The 25,493-nt window shown below is 43.7% G+C and overlaps 1 protein-coding gene across 1 annotated transcript in view; it reads right to left on the bottom strand.

Moving 5' to 3' along the window:
- The window catches only part of LOC126412895 (zinc finger protein basonuclin-2-like), a 195,229-nt gene that overhangs the window by 28,678 nt on the left and 141,058 nt on the right, over positions 1 to 25,493 (bottom strand). The window contains exons 5-6 of the mRNA XM_050082785.1: positions 9,259 to 9,499; positions 5,617 to 5,802 (exon numbers count right to left, since the gene is read on the bottom strand). Coding sequence (XP_049938742.1) covers positions 5,617 to 5,802; positions 9,259 to 9,499 — 427 coding nt within the window. The remainder of the gene's footprint in view (positions 1 to 5,616; positions 5,803 to 9,258; positions 9,500 to 25,493) is intronic.

Raw genomic sequence — 25,493 nt, 5'->3', positions numbered from 1 at the left:
AAGCATCCACACCAATGCAGTGAGTTTGAGCGTGTTTCCCCAACGGTAAATGTTTTTGTGCCTTGTCATGTCAAAAATTGTACGGGCCATTCTTCTTCGCCGAGAGCACTAATCACTGGATACTCCTACTTGGACATGTTGCACCAATGGCTGATGCCTCAAATGCAATCGGACTCTCCGTTCATCTTCCAGCAGGATGGGGCTCCACCCCCATTTTCATCGTGAAGTTCGTCGGTACTTGAACACGGAGCTGCCGCACCGATGGATCGGCCGTGCTACAGAAGGGGACAGCTGTTTCGTGAAATGGCCTCCCGGATCAGCAGATCTCACTCCGTATGACTTTTTTCTGTACATGGCTGTATCGCCTCTACCACGTTATGTGTTAGAGCCCAGGGAGAAAATACGGGAAGCGACTGCCACAGCCGACAATGCCATGCTGTAACGGGTATGGCAAGAATTCGATTGACGTATTGACGTCTCCCGGGTCACTCACGGCTCGAATTTTTGAAAAAAAAAAAAAAAAAAAAAAAAAAAAAAAAAAAAAAGAAAGAAAGAGTTTCTCTTCAAAATGCAATATGAATGACATCTGTACAATGTTTAGTTTTTGTGCAATAAATAATTGAAAGTGTTCCCGGACTTCGATGCCATTATGGCCTTATCACTTTAGGACATGGTGTAAAAAAGATCTGAGGATGGTCATTACGGACTGAAACCGATCATCGTCTAAAGAATTGATATTGTGATCAGAGACTGGAATAAAAAACATTTGGATAAAATAGTTTGCATTAAACTAGTTTTTAGGGTGAAGACCACAGCAATAACCAGCTGAGGTACCGTTTAAGTGGAAGAAGTGGCATCCACCCGTATATGAGGAACGCATTGAGTAACACCAGTCGGGTTTGAAAGCCACTCAGTATTACGGACTTCTGCGCTGTGCTCTTCGAATGATTATTGGAGGTGACACGGTCGGATACTAATTACTTCGACGTCTCGTGAATTAGCGTCAACATCTGGTAATATATTCCAAAGCAACCGAATACAACCAGACTGCAAGGAGAACCGAAACAAATCGTGCGTCCCTACTTGGATATCGGAAGTCCAGAGCATTACGTGTAGATATGGCCTACACCGTTAATGACCGGCGCTGAGATCACCACGCTCAATGGGTCTACTGTATAGCCTAACTGTATAATTTCGTAAGACTGATGCCGAACAAGCACACTCATCGGCACATTAGCGAGTGACTCATCAGAATCTTTTTTATACTCGTCGTTCGTCACAGCGGCGCGCTCATTACGCCATCAAAGTCTTCTGAGCTCACAAACACGCACGGTCATTCAGTCATACATTTCGGAGCTGTTGTCAAACTCGTCTCGCTTTCTGTTTCCAAACGGTTAAGGTAACTCAGCACAAATTTACCACTACATTATATTTTGAAGAGAAGCAAAGCATGATCGGTAACTCAAACCGTCACTGACCTATAGTAGCATTCCAAGTATTACAGCCTCACAAAACCAGTTATTTTCGTCCTTCAGATTTTGAACAGCTAAGACCTTCCAATTATTTTCATCCTTTAGATTTTGAAACCCAACACCTTCAGATATTTCGCAGACGAGTTCTACTACATCTGAAATTTTTTGCTTGGCAAAATTTTTGTTAAGTAAGATTCACCATGTAATTTATTCGCTACGAACTATTTCCTGAGTTAAGAAACTGGAATATTTCCGTGATATTCATTCTATACATTTTGCAACAACTAAAGAAAGCCAAGGTGAAGTTCAGAAAGCGAATTAAAGTTGAGGTAGAAGAAATGATATCTTTGCGGTTTGAAAATCACTCTGTAATTCCGTTGGGAATGGCAAAGCACTTGGAGGTTTACTTGAAAGGGTTTGATGTCGAAAATATGTTATAACAAGGACACCAACAAAGGAAATGATACACTAGAAGTACGAAATGACTTTCGGCATTTGAGCAAGAGAATAACGGACGATAGCCGGGAAATCAAAACGAGGACGAGGAACATTTCAGATACTATATAAGAAAAATATGGTGCTACAAAATAATGGCGAAAATTGGTAAGATATGTAATGAAGTATTGAATTGAAACGGGGAGAAAAGGAATTTATGGCGCAGCTTGACTAGAAGAAGGGGTCAGTTAATAGGACGCACTGAGGCATCATGAAATTGTTTATAGTTGCAAGATAAGTGCGGTGGGTAAAAGCTGTAGATCGAGAATTATGTTTGACTTCAGTAAACAGAGATGAAGCAGACTGAGGCCTCTAACTGAAGACAGGCGGCCGGGGTGGCCGATTGGTTCTAGGCGCTACAGTCTGGAACTTCGCGACCGCTACGGTCGCAGGTTCGAATCCTGCCTCGGGCATGGATGTGTGTGATGTCCTTAGGTTAGTTAGGTTTAATTAGTTCTAAGTTCTAGGGGACTGATGCTTCAGAAGTTAGGTCCCATAGTGCTCAGAGCCATTTTTTTTTAAAAACTGAAGACAACAACAGCTTCAGTAATGAGCTGTCCAAAAGCCATAATGGATGTTGTTGTTGTGGTCTTCACTCGAAAGACTGGTTAAATAAAGCTCCATGCTACTCTATCCTGTGCAAACCTCTTCACCTCCAAATAACTACTGCTATCTACAGCGTTCTGAACCTGATGATTGTATTCATCTCCTGATTTCCCTCTACAATTTTTACCCCCTACCCTTCCCTCCGGCACTAAATTGGTGATCCTTTGTTAAGCCCTACCAACCGATCCCTTCCCCTGGTCAGGTTATCAGGTTATGCCAGAAATTGTTCTTCTCTGCAGTTCTGTTCAGTACCTTTTCATTAGTTACGCGATCTACCCATCTGATGTTCAGCATTCTTCTGTAGCACCACGCTTCAAAATTTTCTATTCTCTTCTTGCCTAAGACTTTTATCATCCATTTTACACTTCCATACATGCCTACACTCCAGAAAAATACCTACAGAAAATACTTCCTGTCACTTCAATCTATATTAGATATTAAAAAATCCCTATTCTTTAGAAATCCTTTTCTTGTCATTGTCAGTCTACATTTTATATCTTCTCTATTTCGGCCATTATCAGTTATTTTGCTGCCTAAATAGCAAAACTCATCTACTACTTCAATTCTCTGGTTTCCTGATCCAATTCCCTAAGCATCATCTGATTTAATTCGACTAAAATTATCCTTGTTTTCATTTTGTTGGTGTTCACCCTATATCTTCCTTTCAAGAGGCACTCCATTCCGTTACCTGCTCTTCCAAGACCTTTGCTGTCTCGGACAGAATTACAGTGTCATCGGCAAACCGCAAAGATTTTATTTCTTCCTACTAAACTTTAATTCGTACTTCAAATTTTTCTTTGGTTCCCTTCACTGCTTGCTCAGTGTACAGATTGAATAATATCGGGCGGGTATAGGCTATAACCCTTTCTCAGTAAAATTTTGTACTTGTGGGGATCCAAAGCCTCTAAAAATGGTTCAAATGGCTCTGAGCACTATGGGACTTAACATCTGAGGTCATCAGTCCCCTAGAACTTAGAACTACTTAAACCTAACTAACCTAAGGACATCACACACATCCATGCCCGAGGCAGGATTCGAACCTGCGACCGTAGTGGTCGCGTGGTTCCAGACTGTAGCGGCTAGAACCGCTCGGCCACTCCGGCCGGCAAAGCCTCTAATAAATGTAAACATGGTTCTTAGTATGAAGTAATGCGATGTTTATTGAGTCGTACGATTAGCTAAGTTCGACTAAGCGTCATTGTCAAGCACTTTTGTAACATCTACATTTCATGTCATTTTCAGATCTTTGTTAGTTACAAATAAAAAGTAGCCACATTCCGTTATTTTACGAAGGGTCCACACTACAGCGATACTTTCTCAAATACTGATTTCCTTTCGTGACCATCAACTCTTAGAGCAGGCGTTTGGGTTTGTACAAGTTGTAATTAGCCTTTCGCTCCCTGTTTTTTTTACGCCTGGTACCTTCAGAATTTCAAAGACAGTATTCCAGTCAACATTGTCAAAAGCTTTCTTCAAGTGGAACAAATGCTGTAAACGCAGGTTTTCTTTTGCTTAACATTTCTTCATAAAGATAAATCAGTCATTACTGCCTCGCGTGTTCGTATATTTCAGCTAAATCCAAACTATACTTCCCCGAGGTTGGCTTCTACCATCTTTTCCATTCACCTGTAAAAATTTCATGAAACATTTTGCAGCTGTGACTTACCAAACTGATAGGACGGTAATATGAACATCTGTCAGCACCTGTTTTCTTTGTAATTGGAATTATTATATTGTTCTTGAAGTCTGACGTTATTCCACCTCTCTTATTCATCTTGCACATCAGATGGAAGAGTTTTGTCATTGGTGGCTATCCCAAGGCTGTCATTGGCTCTTAACGGAATTCCGTCAATTCCCAGGGCCTTGTCTGGACTTTCACTACTCTATCAAGTTCTTCTCGCATTATCATATCTCCCATCTCATCTTCATCTACGGCCTGTTATAAATAATGTATGAAGATGATACCGAGGTTCAAGATCAAAATACTTCTTAGGTTTCTGCATTATGTTTGTTAAAGGATCCCATTTTAATGGAGAGAATTATCAAGGTCGAAATTTACGACACTTCTCAGAATCTTCAACGACTGAAGGACCGCGAACTGTTACTAAGTAATATTACGGTATATTGATAATTTTTACTTATGGACCGTCTGACAGCAACTGAATAAAACGTAGTTTTAGTGCCATACGCGTTTCGCCTTTATTTTCTGCAAGGCATCATCAGTGGCCTGGAGTATGTACATATGTTAGCTATGTAATTTACATTTTTGTCACTGTCCCTATAGGTTATAAACAGTTCTGGTGGTTGGTATTTCCTATTAGGTAGTAATGTGTCGAACTGTACTTACAGATTGCGTGGGCAATTTCTTACATATTACGCTCCTGTTGCATTTTTGGTGTTGTTCTTCTTCTTATGAATGCCAATTTGCGGTTTTTCTTCCCAGTGACAAAAATGTAAATTAAATGGCTAACATATGCACATATTCCAGGCCACTGATGATGCCTTGCAGAAAATAAAGGCGAAACGCGTATGGCACTAAAATTGTGTTTTATTCAGTTGCTGTCAGACGGTCCATAAGTAAAAATTATCAATATACCGTAATATTACACGCTACTGAGGAAGACAGGACTAAAAAAGTTGAAGATATTACGAAGTAAATTTAGGTTAAAGGAGGTTAGGAATTGTGCAACTATCAAAGGAAATCGAGGGCATAAAACATCAGATATCGATATCAGAGAACAAACTGCGCATGTCTATAACGATGATGATTAAAACGGTACAGGAAACTTGTTACAGCGAAACGGGGTTTCGCAACTTGGCCGTCATTTGGCGAACCCATCTCCAGGATGTCTCAGCTGAAGAAGAGGAAAGAAATATAGTGCTGTTAAAATTTGGCAGAAAATCTGTCACCAGTGCTTAGACTTTTATTGTAACATGTGAGACCTTGTTTAATTACAGAGGTGCAGACAGTAATTATCCGATGTCCGGTGCATTAAGGACTCGCCGTGGAACCGGTTGCTGGCAGCGAGGGCAGGACACGTACCGTTACACTCTTCCGAGGATCCGCCGTCGGAAATGCTGGCACCGGGCGACGCCAGGACGGCGGGGGTGGAGCTGCCGCGCGCGCCCGGCCACAACGACGCGGACGTCGACGGCGAGGGGGAAGCGGCCAGCAGCGGCGAAGGGGCGGCGTCCTGCAGGACTTCCAGCGGCGGCAGCCGCACCTTGCCTGCGCAACACCGTGGCAACTGCCGCTTCAGCGAGGCTCTACTCACTCTCCTTCCGCTACATACATTTTACAGGTAATATGGTGAGTCACGAAGCCCCTGCAGCTAGGGGAGGTGCAATACATGAATCTGCAGAAGTGTGTTTCATGTTTGACTGTAATAACCACAGAAACGGATTTAATATCCCCTCCGCACAGCAACTGATTACAATTCGGATTGTTAACACATACACTGATGAGCCAAAACATTATAACCACCTGCTTCATAGAGTGTTTGCCCATCTTTGGAACGAAATACATAAATAATACTGCGTATCAGGGATTCGGTAGTTTGTTGGTAGGTTTGCGGAGGTATGATGCATTAGAAGTCTAGGCACAGGTCATGTAATTCGCGTAAATAATGGCGCCAGATAGCGACCCAGATGGGTTCCACAAGATTTACATAAGGCGAATTTGATCGCCGAGAGATCAGGGTGAGGTCACTATAATGCTCCTCAAACCACTGTACACGGTTCTGTCTCCGAGACATTTGCTGCTGAAAGTTGATGTCGGCGTCGGGGAAGGCATCAAGCACGAACGGATGTAAGTGGTTGGCAGCTGTCAGCGTGTTTTCGATTGCTACCACAGGTCCCGTGCAAGCGCAGGAGAATGTCTCCCATACCATAATACTGCTCCCACCAGCCTTCGTCCGTGGCCCGCTGTGCGTTTCGAGTCGCCGTACATCTCGCTGACGGCGTTTGTGGAAACGATCATCGACCTAGTGTACCCAAAATGTAATTCATCCGACACACTTCCACTGATCGACGATTTGGTATTATATCTCACATTGTATGCCAAGAAAGAGGGAAAATGAATCATTCGGAACACTAGGTATAATTTATGTCATACTATCGAATTTCGATTGTCCCGTGTCCACTGCAGTCGTAAGTGACGATGTCGCTGGATCAACATGTGAACACCTAGGAGTGATACGATCACCAGTGTGCTGCGAAACACTTGTGCGTGCACCAGCATTGTGCTCTTTCGATTGAGATGTCACAGATCACTATCTACCCTATCTTACAGTGCAGACAAGGCTTCGAACCCGACGTTCTGTGAAGAGTCGTGGACTTCCAATTATTTAGCGCCTAGTGATACTTTCATTGCCCTTCTACCTCTTTCCGTAGAATCTCAGGACGTTAACACGTGAAATTCGACCAGCTTCGCCGTTTTCGAGTTACTCGTTCACAGCCTCTGCGTAATAATGTTTTGGCTGCTCAATGTATTCATTATTTGTGGAATAGTAGAGATGGTTGTTCATGGTCACTTAAGTATAGAACTTACAGGCGCTAAGTCTATTGTATTCCAGTTACGTTTTTAATGTAAGTGTATTCTGATGCGATGATAATGTTACAGTCAAATTGTTTTCATTAACTGCGTGCATGAATCATGAATTTATCTACGAAAGCGCACAATTTATTTAAAACTGCGCATTTTGGGTTTTACTTGCATTACTAAACCACACGTTAAACAGACTCGACTGCTTTCAGACCGTAGAAAAAATGTAGTGAAATATCTCTGGACGCATGATGTATCATGTTCGATATCGGTAATATATTTTATTCCAACTAGGGCTTTTAACTTGCGTGACTTTTCTTTTGACTAAGGCTGAGTTTGTTTTGTTATCTATCTCAGATCTTGGTCATCAGAGATTGCCACCTTACTGTTGACGAGGAGGATTGTGCACTCTGTAATGACCCATAGAGTCAAGCTGGTGGGAGGTGAAGCTCTTGGTAGTGCTAGTCAGTCCACAACGTAGAGGTTGGGGGAGTGGCAAGTGGACTCTTCTAGGCGTAGGGAAGCCAATTCTGCAGGCCGGAGTGGCCGTGCGGTTCTAGGCGCTACAGTCTGGAACCGAGCGACCGCTACGGTCGCAGGTTCGAATCCTGCCTCGAGCATGGATGTGTGTGTTGTCCTTAGGTTAGTTAGGTTTATTTAGTTCTAAGTTGTAGGCGACTGATGACCTCAGAAGTTAAGTCGCATAGTGCTCAGAGCCATTTTTTTAAGCCAATTCTCATCAACAGCCACGATGAGAAACAGGGAAAGATACCGTAGGAAACCTCAAGAGATGGACCGATGGCTGTAGCAACCTTTTAAGGGAGCCAACTTGAAAAGAAAAACAGGTGTGTTGGGGCACATAAAGAGGGCAGCCCCGCCATCTAACTACGCCACTACAGGCCGGTATTTTGGAACAGGAGAATTATAATGTTCCTCAGAATCTCCAGCATGAACCGATAAACCGAAGGCAACACTGATGTACAACGGGAACAAACGACTTGGAATAGACAGTGTCCTCAAATTGGCTACTTAGAGTTCATAAAATACTGACATGGCCATTATAACGGAAACCAAAAAGAAATCAAGAGGCTCCATAACAATAAACAGATATGATTTGCTCTAGAGTGGAGTCCGTTAGAAGGAAAGGGCCTGTGCTGAAGCTGGTATTCTGTGTAAGACAGAAATGTGTGGGTTATGAAAAGACGCTCGATCATCATAGGTCATTCTACAGTATATAACACTCTACGCACAGTCATCGTGCTAGTTTGACTGCTGGTAGCATCTGGGAGTGATTCCTTCTGCTGATTTCAAACGATTTCTTTACAACCACCTTCGTCAATGCTTGACTATCCCTGTCTGTCTGATCTCGGTTTAGCTGTGTCTCCCCTTGAGAATCACACTCAGCAACGATCGAATTGGGGAGCTTCAGAAGGGTCGAAATATGGTTCAAATGGCTCTGAGCACTATGGGACTTAACTTCTATGTCATCAGTCCCCTAGAACTTAGATCTACTTAAACCTAACTAACCTAAGGACATCACACACATCCATGCCCGAGGCAGGATTCGAACCTGCGACTGTAGCGGTCGCGCGGTTCCAGACTGTAGCGCCCAGAACCGCTCGGCCATCCCGGCCGGCGGTCGAAATATGCCTGATGGGTTTGTAATTCGCATGACGTACAGTGTCTAGTCTCGTTCGACGCCACTGATCTCTGCTTGCTGACCCATTGTGCTGTTACTTTTTCTTCACTGACAACACAATACTCCCGGCCTTCTTCTGAACTGGCGGGTCCATCTCTGGTGACATTCCGCGTTATACAGGGGTGCCCAGACACTTTTCGTCAGTGTACTCAGGCAACCGATAACTTGGTTTCTCCGTAGCCGTTTGTTGTCGCGCCCAGTGAACTGCAGGTGTGGTTCAAAAATGGCTCTGAGCACTAAGGGACTTAACATCTGAGGTCATCAGTCCCCTAGAACTTAGAACAACTTAAACCTAACTAACCTAAGGACGTCACACACATCCATGCCCGAAGCAGGATTCGAACCTGCGACCGTAACGGCCACGCGGTTCCAGACTGAAGCGCCTTTAACCGCACGGCCACACCGGCCGGCAACTGCAGGTGTGGGGCGGCTGATGTACTTACCGGGGGCGGCATGGGGCGGGGAGGCGGGCGGCGACGTCCTGGCGGGTGAGGGCGGCAGCGCGTGCGCCGTGTGGTGGGCGGCGGCGCCCACCCCCGCGTGGGGCGGCGGCCCGTCGCACGCCGCCAGCAGCTGCAGCGCCAGCGAGTGCGTGTCCGCGAAGCGCACGCACGCACGCACCAGCGCCGACTCCTCCTCCGCCGAGCACATCTGCCACGAGTCCAGACGCTCGCCGCACGCGTCCTGAAGCCAGACACAAACCACTCACTCGTGTGCCGAGCCAGTGACCAATGACGGATGGAGCGAGGAGGACATCAAAAGCAGACTAGCACTGGCAAAAAGGGCATTCCTCGTCAAGAGATGCCTACTCGAACATAGTCCTTAATTTGAGGCACCAATTTCTGATCGTGTACGGTTGGACCACAGCACTGTACGGTAGTGGAAATTGGACTGTGGGAAAAGCGGAACAGAAGAGAATCGAGGCATTTGAGATGGGGTGCTACAGACGAATCTTGAAAATTAGGTGGACTGATAAGTTAGTGATGAGGAGGTTTTGCGCAGAATCGGAGATGAAAGGAATATGTGGGAAACACTGACAAGGAGTAGGGACAGGATGATAGGACATCTGTTAAGACATCAGCGAATGATATCCGTGGTACTAGAGGGAGCAGCAGAAGGCAAAGAATGTAGAGGAAGATACAGATTGGAATACCTCCAGCAAATAATTGAGGACTTAGGCCGCAAGTGGTCCTCTGACATGAAGAGGTTGGCACAGGAGAGGAATTCTTGGCGGGCCCGCATGCCGCACCAAACCAGTCAGAAGACTGATGACTAAAAATAAAAATTAAAAAAACGTGTCCCCAATACCCAATGTTTCCACAACGTATACGATATTCATACTTCTTTTCATGTGAGTCCCGACGTAAATGGCGATTTTCAATTAAATGGAAAGAAGAATTAGTCATGAATAGTTGGTGACTGCTCAGCTGTGAATTGCACTAAACATTGCAAAAAATGGTTTTTCACGTCTTTACAATTCCAAGCGATCGCAAACGAAGAAAAAAAGGGGTCACGATCTCACAACTGGGAAGCAGTGTCTGGCGCTCAACCGTGTGTTGTAACTGTATGTTAAGAAAAGTAGTTTTAAACATGAAACCAGATGTTTACAATTGCGTTTTCTTCCCCAGTCGAAAACTATACTGAATCAGTTCGTCTCAAAATTTTTCGGCTCCTGACGTATTTTCGGAATTCGGAAAGTTCAGTGGATTATTCACTGGGATTTATTTGTAAGTCTTTATCGTAACCATAAATACATAAACTGAATAATATGTAACCGCAGTTCTATTTATGTACAATAGGATGAGTCATAATCAAGATATTTTTATAGCGGACTGGTCATTGTGAGGGAACCTGTGTAAGTGACATAACTTCAAAGAATAAAGTTTTGACCACAACTCAGCAAACTAGAAATGATCTGTTTTATTTTTGTGTTAATCACAAAGACTTTTAACAGCAGCGTGAATTCCAGATATTCACACTTCGTGTTTGGGAGTGTGGGCAGGGGAAAAAGGGGGTGGGGTGGTTACTCAGACCTCCCTGCAGGGCAGCATCTAATTTAACCTAATGAGCAAAAAATAACATAAAATCTTACTTTTGGGAAATACGCCTGTATGGATATACTTCTAAGGTTGACTTCATGTATGTCATAATTCTAGGGCCTTTTAAATAATGCCAATGTTGTGGGATATTAATATTACAACTTCGTGATCCTATTCGCTTTCTGCATGAACAGGTGAGAATGCTGAATAGGTTTAACACTCACAGGGTAAATAATGCGCAATCTTCGGAGTTAACGAAAACATGGCGGACAATTCGGCTCAGTTTATAAGAACTCCACTCTCGGCTGCGCACGCCGGCACACGCTATTCGCTGTTACGTACAGTCCACCAGTTTCCAGTATATACATGATCACACTGAGATTCACGCTTCAGTATTTTTGCAAGGAGGTGCTTCACAGTTGTAATATGTGTAATGATATATACGTTCCTATGCACAATCAAATGCTCTATTAGTATTACTGAAGCGTGCTGCTAGCTTCAATCTATGTGGACCATCTATGGGTACCTGGTAATCTACACACATACAGCGTGATTCAGCGCCCCCTACCGGTATCAATTTATGCAGCCTGAATGTTATATACGGCGTTCAAAAACCATGCTCGAGACTTTTATATCCACTCGCTCGCTATGTGCAAGCTATTCGTCCAACAGAAAAAAATCTACAACACCTTTCTTTCATGAATTTAATGTAGTTAAATTTTGTGCTGGGGTACGTTTTCGCCATAGTTTTCGAGTCATTCAAGAAAAACGTACAAAAGAGACCTCCAAACGCGCCCTCACGCGCATACTCAGCCCCCCACCGGTCAGGATTTCTAGTATATTGTTAATGGCACTCCCTGCTACCACCGTACAAAAATTTGTGACTGAACTAATTATTTCCCAAATTCGACTCTTTTCCATCTTCACTGGTTGGCCTTATTACATCACCGGCTTACTTGAGCAAACAGAAATTATAAAACTGACCTATGTGTAAATTTTCACTAACCGTTCTGTGAATTTTAACAGGATAAAATCAACAATTATATCATTGTATTCATCAGATCTTCCGACTGCAAAACTATTATGATTGTAAGGTTTTAGTTTGGATCGAATTGTCAACGTAATTAGCTTTAGCGTAACGTTTACAAAAGACGTTTCTCTTTCATTATCCTCACGGTCACGTTTGAATTAATAACGTTAACGAATCAGTCGACTACGCTGGTGGCGTAATAGCCAAATCAACAGAGACCAAAAATTTTCGAATATTGGGACTAGTTTGTTTTGTCATAAATATTTGTATAGTGGTAGGAAGGAGTACCTCGAACTAAAAATCCTGACTGGTGAGGGATGAGTTTGGGAGTGCAGGTGCGTTTGAAGGTTATTCTTGGACGTTTTCCTTGAATAACTCGGAAACCGTGTCCTCCAACGAAGGCGCAGGCGCAGCCCATTACGAAGTTTAACTACTCTGAATTTCCTACAAAATTATATATATATATATATATATATATATATATTCTCTTGCTCGCAACGCACAAACTATATATATATATATATATTCTCTTGCTCGCAACGCACAAACAGTTTGTGCGTTGCGAGCAAGAGAATATTAAAATCTCGGGCCTGGATTTTGAAGGCCAGAATTAGCGCTGCGGGTTGCCTAAAAAGATTTCGTTGGGGGCAGCTCAATCGCCCTTTATGAATCAAAGATCAGTGCCACGTTTTATTGTCTGCTAATCTCTGGAACCATTTGAATGCGGTTTTCAGTTGTTGATAGATTGATTACCAAAGGCGATATGCTTATATCACTACAAATTACGCTGCCTGAAAAAAAAGTGAATCATTTAGGAGTGGAGAAGGAGATGAAATGAAACTAAACGGGTTGACAGAGTATATCACGTTTTCCATTGATTACATAATCGAGTCACTTATACAAAGAAATCGGCAGTATGATCCCACTTAGCAGTATGACATCACACCTCTTCTGGCCTCGATGCATCCACTTATTCTGTTGATAAGGGTATCATGCTGGCTGGCGCTGTATCTGAGGCAAGTTGGCCCACAAACGCGGCAGGCTAACTGGTCCTTGAAATCCTAGATAATGGCACAGCATGGAGTCGACCTTCGCGCTGCTCCCTCACGTGTTTTATCGGGAACATATGGGGAACTTGGTGGCCACGGGAGAATCCCAGCATCGTGCAGATAGTTCATAGACAAACGTGCCATGAATGGGGGAGCATTACCCTGTCGAAAAATCGCACTACGGTGCTGTCGCGTTTAAGGTAATACGTGAGGACGCAGCATGTCTGTGAGGTACCGTCGTGCTGTCAGACTAATCACTGTCTTCCGTGAGCCGAAGTCATACCCGTTGTATCACTCCACCGTGACACCAGGAGTAACACCGCTAAGGCTCTCCAAAACTTTGGAACAATGGGACCTTTCTCCCTGTTACCATCATACTAGCTGACGATGGTTATAAAGGATAGTGTAGAACCGTAGTTCATCACAGGATAAAAAAAAATGTTGCGGGTGATAGTTGCCTTGTGTGAACTACATCATTCCTCGTAAGTTCTGTCGCCTTTCTAAATGATACGTTGCAGGCGACAACTTTATTTCTCTCACTGGTACATGTCTGACTGAAATGTATGGGAGCGTTAATAAGAGTGACCCAATGTATGACGTGGTAACATATTTTGGTCAATCCCTTGCACACTGAGCGTCCTGCATGATCTTTGAGAGGGTACAAAACACGGAGCAACCACTTCAGCAGTTTGTGACTACGGTCGTGAATTAACAGCGCGCCCCGCCGCATTGGCTCATGTCATTCCACTGCATTAATTCAACTGTCGTTGCACTGACCTATGAAATGATAGTACGCCGCATCAAATACCTCGAATTGTGAAACGCCTCCAGCAGCAACTATCAATGCGGTGAAATTTGAGGCGTCTCCTCAAGGGCATCAACCTGGGTAACGCAATGGTAAGACAAGTAGACTCGCATTCTGGGGGACATTGTTTCAAAACCCCGTGCCGCTATCCAGATATAGCTGTCCATGACTTACCTAAATTCTTAAGACGCCGTGATAGTTCTTTCGATTTCCATCTTCTGTCCTGGTTTTCTTATGATATCTTAGTGCCTTATTAAGGTTATCTCTTCCGCCGGCGCAACTCTTCTTAATCTCTCTTTTTTTTCGTCGTGAAATGTTAGTTGGTGTGTACTTTTTTCCATGGCCCTCGAAATGCGGCACATTTATTCCCTTGATTCGTAACTTTTATCTTCTCTTTTTAGGTCCAGTATCTTCCTAAAGATATTCTATTCTTCGTTTGTTTTCTGTATATCGTGTTTACAACTCTACTATCTCAAGCTTAGATAACACTTCGTTCGTCGCTGGTGTCTTGAAATCACTAGTTTTAACGTCCGTTGTTATCCTCTCTTAACAACAAAATTTCCTGGACATAGAGAAGTAGTTGTGATCTTCTTCGTCCCCCCTTTCACTTCTTCATTACTGCTACATTTCCTGTTACTTATTCTCTTAGATTAATGCGTCAGTGTACTGTACGGTGCCTCCTGATGTTTCAAATCTAAGTGGCAGGCAATATCATCTTGTTGTGGGCAGTATTTAGTCCTACTCTTGTTATAGTATAACTTTATCAGTACTCCGTCCCACTTAGTATCACAATGTCATCCGCAAATGGAAGATATCCTCGTATGTCCTGCAGTCCTTTTTGTCTTGCTTTCCGAGGTTGTTGCTTTCCGCTGTGATCGCTTCATCGTGTACCAGACAGGACAGCATGGGAAAAAGCCAGTCTCCCTGTTTGACGTACACCATAGTATGAAAAGAAATGCTTCCCAATATCATCCTTGCCTTAACATCTCTTAATAATTCAGTTCTCCTGTAGCGTCTTCTCATCCTGTCTACTGTTCTTCATGATCATCACTTTCTTGAAATACCGAAACGTTACAGCTGCTTTATTGTCCTTCAAGGGCCTGTGTCCTATCAGTGGTATCAGCGTCAAGTTCTCCATGCCTTCCTGCGCTCTTCTACCGCCTCCTTTGCTAGGCTCCTACTGCACTTTAAGATCTACTATGCTAATAAGAAATGCAGGCAGCAACTTGTAGCCAATATGTATGACGTATGTTTCCCCGTAATGGTTTACCCCTCGATAAATCACTGTACTATGACAACACATTTCCATTCTTCGAGCAGTTTCCGTGTCTTCCAAATGCGATTAATAACCTTTGTCACTTTATCTAAACCTGTTATCGATGCGCAATTTTTATAATCTGATAAGTATGGTGCAAACTCTTCTCCAATTCGTTCGTCCTCTTTAACACGATTGTAAGATAGGAGGAGATTTTTCTTAAGAGCGATGCCGGAACCTGCGTGTGGAATTCCCTCTGACAGCGGGACTTTCTGTGCGGTACGGAGTCCGCCCTTTCCGTGCCGCCCATGCGGTGAGGCCAGAATGTAAAACAGGCGCTGCGACGCAGCAGAGACGGCAATTTACATCGAGACCGAGTGTGAGAACATTTCGCGTGGGAAAGAAACCCAGCCTCGTCGTAATCGTCACGCATCTCATTTCCTTCTGTTCAGAAATTCAGAGACATTTCCCCGTACCCTGTCCTTCCCCCGTTTTCAGTCTCCGCCTCCTGCATCATTTGTACGTATCCCGAAAAACGTTTGACTCGACACAAAACCGACGTTTATTAACGGAAATAAGATTTTGTGGGGTATCAAGCAGAATTTGTGACTTTATTGATTGCTTGGTAGGGACGACGACACCGCATGTTATCTTGGGATGGAGATTCATCGATGGATTAAGTGAATTTCAGGTCTGCTCCAGGGAGTAGTTTTGAGGCTTTTGCTATTCATGTTGTACACTAATGATCTGACAGTCAGTATTAATAGTAGACTTTTCGAAGATGATGTAGCTCTCGGGAATGACATCATCATCATCATTACAGGTCGTCGTACTTATTGCTGATTGCCGTGACCCCATGAACCAAGCGTCGCCTTACTGGACTCTTAGCAGCTTCTCTCATGGAGTGCAGAAGAGTAAGACTTGATATCTTCTTGATGTGCTCTATCCACTTGATCGCTGTTCTCACCCGTGGTCTTGTACTCTCGATCTTTCCATCCATGAAGATTTTGTCCATTTCTTCCCACAATACAACAAAACAACTGGAGTATTTTTTGCTTGGCACGAGAGAAAGACGCCAGGAGATATTAAATTTCTTGATAATGGGCTCATTAGTTCTTTTTTCAATACATTTTATGTACAGCATTCTGCGCCAGGACAAAACTCAAGTACGTCAAAACGCTGGTCTCGAGGGTCCACGAGTGTTTCAATAAGCTGGATCTCTGTACTTTTCGTTTCCTATCGCTCAGTTCCGCCAAATATTGGCGAGCTTCTTCATAGCCACTCGGTCTACCGTGCTACGCTCCTTGTCCCACCTTCCAAAAACTTCCCGTGTCGCAGATGGTTGACCCACGATACTTGAGAAAACGTGTTACTTCCACTTCCTCGCACAACTATTTACTCATATTAAATGAAACAAGTTTACTGTTACTAGTCACTGTTTATTTATCTCCACGACGCGTTTCAAAGGTTTCAACCTCCATCATCAGGTGGATTTACAGTTAAATTTATCCATATTATATGGATGCTGTTTGAGGTCTGCGATTGTATTATAAGATTATGTGGAATAATTTTATACTGCTGCAGTCACTTTTTACTAACATTTTATTAGCACAATGCATTTCGCCAGCATGCTGCCTTCATCAGGTGCATTATACAGTTACTTATACATAAGCTGGTAGGTTATGTACATTAGCTGTGTGTGTCAGTGGGGTTAAGAATCGAAAAATAAACATTTTTGTTGGCGATTTCATTTTCTGGCACACAGTTGTTAGTATGACATTTGTTTGTGTTGTGTTACGATTATTTGGAAGAATTTGTGCCACTGTCTCCGGTGGTCACAGGTTCCTTTTACTGTCATAACACATCATATCCATACTGCCATATTTTATAAACAAATATGCACTAGAGACAGTCCCACAAGTTCCTCCAAATAATTGTAACACAACACACACACACACACACACACACAAATGTCATACTAACAAATGTAAATCCACCTGATGATGGAAGTTGAAACCTTTGAAACGCGTCGCGGAGATAAATAAACAGTGACTGGTAACAGTAAACTTATTGTTTCATTTCATCTCAATAACAGTGACGGTAACGCCTAATCTAAAATGTTAGCATTTAAAGATAAAAATATTTACTCACATTTGATAAGATTTCAATATGGTACAAAAGATGGAAACTTCCTTTACAAGTTCACAAATTTAAAATAGTTTGCTTCAGAAAAGAAAATTTGTAATATCGTGTTAAAGCAATGTCAATGGCGCAATTCTAATCAGTCAGCTCATACAAGAATGTGGATGTAAGCTTTGCAATAACAACAAATGGAACGATCACATGGGTTCAGTCGTAGATGACTGACATCGATTAATTTATAGGATACTAAGAAAATGCAGCCACACTACAAAACAGATTACTTACGTAGCACTCACCCTAGAATATTGCTGTAGTGTGTACATCCTCATCTACATACATTATCTGCAAGCTACAGAACGGTACGTGGCGGAGGGTGCCCTGAACCACTATTGGTCATTTGCTTTACTGTTCCACTCGCAAACAGAGAGCGGGAAAAACGACTGTATCCCTTCGTATGCGCCCTAATTTCTCCTATCTTATCACCGTAGTCCTTTCGCGCAATGTATGAGGGATATCCGAAAAGTAAGTTCCGATCGGTCAAGTAATGGAAACCACTGTGAAAATCTGATAAAGCTTTGCACATATGTGTTCGACAGTGTCTGTAGTACGAGTGTCGGTTACATCACTTTACTCTTTTCAGTTCTGAGTGCATGGTGAGCACATAAAGATGCGTAGAAAATGGTTTCTCCCGCCAAGTATGAGGTCCTGGTGACGGATTTCGCCTGATGTTATGCAGCCCACATTACAGAACTGTCATACGGTTCCCACTTTGTGACAATTCTCGGTCGCAATCTGCAGGTGCAATGGAAATGCTCCTGCAGCGTTTTCGATGGGAAGTGTTTGATCACCCGCACTACAGCCCGTAATTGACTCCCTCTATGTCATCTCTGCTCACATTAACTACTGGCTATGAAGACAACATTGTCGCACAGACAACTAGCTATAGATGAGCGTAGAGAATTGGCGGGAAGCACAGCCGCCTTCTATGACGAGGGTATTGGAATGTTGGTAGAACGCTATGACAAATGTCCAAGTCGGAGTGGTGACTATGTAGAGCAGTGGCTGGAAGCTGTAGCTGTTACAGACAAAATATTTCTGATTTTCAAAGTGGTTTCCATTTCGCGATAAATAGGAACTTACTTTCTGGATATCCCTCGTATATTGGCGGTAGTAGAATCGTTCGGCAGTCAGCTTTAAATGCCGGTTCTCTACATTTTCTCAATAGTGTCTCTCGAAAAGAACGTCACCTTCCCTTCAGGGATTCCCATTTGAGATTCTGAAACATCTCCGTAACACTCACGTATTGTTCAAACCTATCGGTAACAAATCTAGCAGCCCGCCTCTGAATTGGTTTGATGTCTTCCTTCAATCCGACCTGGTTCAGATCCCAAACATTCGAGCAGTACTCAAGAATAGGTCGCACCAGCGTCCTACATGCGGTCTCCTTTACTGGTGAACCACTTCCTTCTAAAATCTTCCCAATAAACCGAAGTCGAGTATTCGCCTTCCCTACCCCTCACACGCACGTTCCATATCATGTCGGTTTGCAGCGTTACGCTCAGATATTTAAACGACTTGACTGCGTCTAGTAATACTGTACCCGAACATTACAGGTTTAATCTTCCTACTCATCCGCATTAACTTAACATTTTTCGTGTTTAGTGCCAGCTGCCATTCATCACACCAACTGGAAATTTTGCCTGTCTTGTATCTTCCTACAGTCACTCAACTTCGACACCACTAACGGGGGATACTGGACGTATACTCAGAAGAGCAGGGCCGAAAATCACAGGTCACAGAGATGCTGAAAAACTTGATCTGGTGTTTATTTTAAGAGAAGCATCAAACATCCCGCAAAAGACTATTTATACAATTTCGAGAATCTGCTTTAAGTGAATGGTCTAGGAATATACTACAACCGTCTATGTATAGATTTCGTAGCGATCACGAAGACAGGATTAGATTAATTACAACGCGCACCGAGGCCCCTACGCATTATTCTTCCCGCGCGACTTACATGTAACAGGAAGAGCCCTGGTAAGTGTTCCATGGGAAGTGCCCCCTGTCATGCAAATATAACATAGTAGTTTGCAGGGCGTAGATTTATAAATTTCTGGTGAATGTCAACACAAAGACAAATTGCTGTTTGGTTTGACGATGTTACCAGTTTTGCAGTATCTCTTACTGAAGAGAAATTGAGAGAGCTCAAAGCGTACTTTATGTTGCGCCCGAAACTATGCCTCTAAGGCGTTTTGTTTCCGCTCATTCCGTATGTTATCACTTTCGGGTCAGCTGTCATTCACGTTATGAAGTCAAACAAATAATGAGAGCAACACGCAGGCCAAGCGTGTCCCTCATGAATGTTTGTGTTTTACCCGTGCGTCAAAGTCACCATCAGTTAATAATTCATACCAGCACACACATACGCCTACAACAAGAATAACGTTGTACTATTCCTTCTGGATCAATGTTGCGGACGTGTACTGACCACATTCAGATTTTTATCTTCCTTAGCCGCATTCACGGTGACACGTCGTATCAGAGATGCCTTGTTACTTGCATGACTTCGTAATGAAGTTGACTGCTGGCCATAATAGAACTGGGAATTATCGACTGAAGGTTGTGGATTTGAGTGAAACAGTAAATCGAGAAAATTTTTTGCCTCCGTAGATAATTGCTCGTAACAAATCAGATCGTACTACGTGCACTGCGGGAGTGACTATAATGACAAAGACAATGATAGCGCTGTATGTGAAATATAAATGAGCAGCTTGTGTGGCGACAACAGTGTTGTGAAATTATTTCAGTAATCTTCCTCTCTTTATGAAAGTGGCGAAGGCTCACGGAGGGAGTGCGGATGCGGGGGGATGCTCGGCGGTTTTAATTATTTTACGGTGTCTGATGATACGGACAAGACTTTATCATTCTAGAGCCGGTTATTAATTAATGCTGGGAAGGCGCGCCGCGGTGTGGGAGTTTAGCGGTGAGTTAAAAGGCAGCGCGCGCTCTTGGCTGCACTTCTCCTGCCGGCATCCACGCTGCTTCATTATTCATCGGCGGCAGCGGGCCTGCTCGCTAACGAGAGGGAAATCCTTTCCTTCTTATCCCGGCAGCGCTGCGGCCTGATCCCGGAAAGAACTGCGGGAGGATGCTGCGGTTTTCGGCACGGGGAAGGCGCGGGGAGGAAGGGCGGCCAACTACGGTAGCTAGCTGCAGCGACATTAAGGGCTGGGGTTTTAAATATGAACGCGAGCAGCGCACAGGAAGAGATTAGCTAAAGACAAGGCGAGCGGCGAACGGCGCATCCAAGCCGCCGGGGGAGAGTAGCCAGTGTGAGAGGGGCACGGAGCCTGGGGCAGCCAACACGGCCAGCGCTGCGTGCGAGGCCAACAGCAACTCACAGGAAGGCCTCGGCGCTTGTTGGTGACGTCACGTCAGCTAGGCACGGCGGACGCCAGGTCTGTTGCAGGCAGAAACGCCTGGGCGTGCTTCTCACTATAAATCTCTTATTTTTGGACAAAATTTTTTGGTACTGTTTTCGATTCTGCAGTTTTATTTAGATGAAAGATTTTCTTACAATCGTAAAGCTACAAATGAAGATCATAGTTCTGTATTACTGAACCCTGTCGAAACAAACGTAGATCAATACGAGAGGATGCTTTGCCCCATTGCAAGCTTCGGAAATTTTACATTCAAGTAACTATATTTACTTGATCCATTTTGTTATCGAAACTTTCCCCAACCCCTTACAATGAACTCGTTTCTTTTATTTGTTTATTTATTTTCGTTTGACATCGTCACTGGAAATCTGAACTAATTTACATGTGTAAATGTCCAACTGTTGCCAGTCATTAGATTACAGTCGTTTTCAACGAAAGGAGTTCTAAACAGGAAACAAAATAGCTTCATACATCGAAAATACTGCTGAGCTTAACCTTTTTTAAACATGCACATTAGAAAAGATAAATATTCCCCTCTTGCCACTGAAAGGAGAAACCTTATAAGATAAAAAAATTTTATTTGAGAAAACAAGTATCTCTCTTTTGCCTCTTCTTCTGTCCCCCCAACCCATCCCCAAACGTGTACAATCGCAAGACATTTCATTAACATTCAGTGCTCCTCACCCCATAGTCAACCAAGATACCTAAAGAAGAGCACCAATATGTTCACAGTTTCTTGTAAAAGCAACCCAGTACAAACGTAACTTCCTCATATTTACAAATAAGGTAAAGAAGCACGAATTCTGTTGCTGCTGGACCATGAAGTTGTTTTTGTATGTCAATCCTTAGAACAGGTGGAAATTTAAGTTCAGGAGTACACTATTTGTTAAGAATTGTAATGAATTGCACAATTAATTGATTGCAGAAATCTCTCAGAACAATGTGTGTTGGTCAACTACCGCCAATAGTTTCACATTTTCCTGTGTCAGAGAGGGAGACACCGCCATTATGAGTATGCCTGCAACAGACCTGGCGTTCGCCGTGCCTAGCTGACGTGACGTCACCAAAAAGCGCCGAGGCCTTCCTTTGCTCTGCCCGCATCTCGTGGTCGTGCGGTAGCGTTCTCGCTTCCCACGCCCGGGTTCCCGGGTTCGATTCCCGGCGGGGTCAGGGATTTTCTCTGCCTCGTGATGGCTGGGTGTTGTGTGCTGTCCTTAGGTTAGTTAGGTTTAAGTAGTTCTAAGTTCTAGGGGACTGATGACCATAGATGTTAAGTCCCATAGTGCTCAGAGCCATTTGAGCCATTTTTGAGCCTTCCTTTGAGTCGGTGTTGCTCTTGAAAGGAGGCGCCACGCCAGTTACGTGCAGCCAGCATCCTTGTTCCAGGACTAATGCGGCCACAACTAACGTGCAATACGTCATTTGAGTTTACCGGTCCTTTTTAATTGCCTATCATATTTAACGTCCATTAAAATTTGTGTCTGATGAGATCTACTTTCATCTAGGGACACGAAAATTTCACGAAAACGAAACCAAGAATGATTACGCGAATTTCAAGGTGTTTAGCGAGCTAACAGGGATTCAAGAACTTTTACGAAATATCTCGAAATCGGCGATTTTTCCGAAATGTCGCGAAATTTGTCCTTTCCCCGTACAAAATATGTTGTAAATCTAAGGGACAGCAGTATACTAATATTCGTAACTCATAGTTATTGAATAGTGAAATTGAATTTTGAGTTCGTACTTCTTCAAATCTGATGTTCGTGTACCATTAAAAATACTACCGAAATTTGAAACACCGAGATTGGAAAGAGAATAACACCGAAATTGAACAGAACTATAACACAGAAACTGGAAATAATTACACCGAAATTAGAAGAAATAACACCGAAATTAGAAAAAAAACACCGAATTTGCCAAAAAAGAGACCGAATTTGGCAAAAAATTAGACTAAATTTAGTAAAAGATAAGAATGAATTTAGCAAAAAATTAGTACCGAATATGCCAAAAACTAACGAATCCGGCAAAAACAGCGAGTCTGGGAAAAACAGTGTCAGCGAATCTAGTAAAGACAACATCGAAGCTGGCCAAAAAAGTCACCTGGTTTGGCCAAAAATAATTCTGGATCTTTTCAAAAATAAATCGTTACTGCCAAAAAATAACAGCAATGTTACCAAAAAACAACACAGATATTGGCAGAAAAATAACACCAATTTGAGCATAGAGTAATTTTTTTCTACACCTACTTATTTGTTACATTCATTGCCTTTAACTCAAGTGCTCACTAATAATAAATTCACACATCAGCTACTCCCGTGGATACCCTTCCATTTGTTGTTCAGGCTTACAGGTTCACAACTTCAATTCTTGATCCCGAAAACATACGCCCCGCTTTATAACCTGCCGCCTGTCGCCACAACTACCCAACTGTCGTTTCCTCCGCACTCACCACACCCTTTCAGAGCTGAACCTTCGTCTTTCATTCTAATGGCTAGTGACGTCATTCCCATGGCGTCCGAAAAATCGTACGTCAGAATTTCGGTGTGTCTTGCGAATCAAAGTAATTATCAAGTAAAATTTTTTATATGTAAGACCCTGGATTTGTATGTAATCCATCTTTGACAGTTAACGAATCTTAACACTACACAGAAACACGTCTCATTGAAGAAACAATACCGACTAACAGACAGACAACACGAACAGATTCATAAAACTCATAAATGGGGTCTTACTTGGCAAAACACTAAACATTTGAAACTTCCTGGCAGATTAAAACTGTGTGTCGGACCGAGACTCGAACTCGGCTAAGCCATGTCTCCGCGGTATCCTTTCATCCAGGAGTGCTAGCTCTGCAAGGTTCGCAGGAGAGCTTCTGTGAAGTTTAGGAGGCGAGGTACTGGCGGATTTGAAGCAGTGAGGACGGGTCGCGAGTCATGCTTGGGTAGCTCAGCTGGTAGAGCACTTGCCCGCGAAAGGCAAAGGTCCCGAGCTCGCGTCTTGGTCCGGCATACAGCTTTAATCTGCCAGGTAGTTTCACATCAGCGCACACTCCGCTGCAAAGTGAAAATCTCATTCTACAACTAAACATTTGCTTGAAAAAAAATTTTTGTAATACAGTATCAAAATTAACAGTGATCATACTATACACGCCAGCCGGAGTGGCCGAGCGGTTCTAGGCGCTACAGTCTGGAACCGCGCGACCGCTACGGTCGCAGGTTCGAATCCTGCCTCGGGCATGGATGTGTGTGATGTCCTTAGGTTAGTTAGGTTTAAGTAGTTCTAAGTTCTAGGGGACTTATGACCTCAGAAGTTAAGTCCCATAGTGCTCAGAGCCATTTGAACCATACTACACACATTAATGGTGTTCTTCCGGGTGGCTGGCCGAGTTTGTATTTCAGATTTTGCACAATATTTCGACGACCGACCCAGTCATGTCAAGGCTTTCCTAGTTATTCCAGCCGGCCGGTGTGGCCATGCTGTCTAGGCGCTTCAGTCTGGAACCGCGTGACCGCTCCGGTCGCAGGTTCGAATCCTGCCTCTGGCATCGATGTGTGTGACGTCCTTAAGTTAGTCAGGTTTAAGTAGTTCTAAGTTCTAGGGGACTGATGACAACAGATGTTAAGTCCCATAGTGCTCAGAGCCATTTAGTTATTCCACACTGTCGGTAAAATACTGAGGTTTCCATTTCACTCTGTTCACATGCAACAGCGCATACAGAGTACATGAAATGATTGCATTTACAGATCATTAGCACAAGCACGTCTGACGTACCATGTGTCGACCCATGCCGAAACACCCATAATAGTACGTGGTATAGCCTGCGCGGGCGGTAATGCAGCGGCTGACTAGTCGATCGTATAAATGATGAATACTGTCCTGCAATACAGTCCTTCTCGACGCGTTCAAGTAATTCTGTAAAAGTTGTTGGCTGCCATGTCGCACGAGTCACTTCTCGTCCCGTCATGTTCAGCACGTGCTAAACTTGAGACATTTTGCTGTCCAGGGAAATTGCTACACGTCTTTCAGAGCACGCTGAGTTGCACGGGCAGTGTGTGAGCTAGCATTACCCTGTTGGAACATCACATGACCTTCCTATTGCAAGAACGGCGTAAGAACGAGTCTAACAACATTCTTGACGTACCGAGCGCTGGTTAGCTGGTTAGTGTGCCCAAAGGTGAACGAGAATTGTAGCTTATCGTTCGCCGTACCATAAGCCCTGAGGCTGCCCTTGTGTGTGTTGGACGACCGTGTTCAAGCGTTCTACGTCGTACACGTAAACGACCATCACGTGCAGCAAGGATCTGGTTTCAGCGCTGAAGACCGCGGCGATCGATTCCACCCCCAAAGCGAAGGAACCAGTCGAGCCGTGCTAGTCGATGATGTGGCGTGAGTGGAAGACTTGATAGAGGTGTACGTGCCCGTAGTCCAACTGCTAGCAACCGGTTCGCAACAGGTGGTGTTGACATATCTGGGTTCACAAGCCCTCTTATTATCTGCCACCGCTGCCCTTATAATAGGACTATTCTCGCGGACGTCTGTGCTGCGTGGGCTTGAAGAACCTCGCCTACGGGCGTGAGAATGTTCACGTGATGACTGATAGCAGCGTCGTTGAACAGCTGACGCATCACGTTAGTTCTCTGAAAAGCCCACTAGGAAGGCCACAATCTGAGCCCTTTCAGACTCGCTCAGTTGGCTGTAGGAAGCAAGAGTGAGTCTCCGTGGCATGACTGCCTGCTCGCTTCACACTGAGCCTTCTGCGTGTGGGCGCTCCCTATTAAAGGGAAGACACAGATGCTGCTCTGATGGACTACGATATCTAATGGTGAACAACGTGGAAAGAATTATCAGTACATCTGCTATGCCCCAGGTGGCATATGCCGTCATCGGATCAAAATCGATGTCGTTTTTACATGTGAAC

This window comes from Schistocerca serialis, chromosome 7, assembly GCF_023864345.2.
Source record: "Schistocerca serialis cubense isolate TAMUIC-IGC-003099 chromosome 7, iqSchSeri2.2, whole genome shotgun sequence".
NCBI classification, from domain to species: domain Eukaryota; kingdom Metazoa; phylum Arthropoda; class Insecta; order Orthoptera; family Acrididae; genus Schistocerca; species Schistocerca serialis.
Note: the sequence above shows the minus strand (reverse complement) of the source record. Positions and strands in the feature narration are given on the sequence as shown.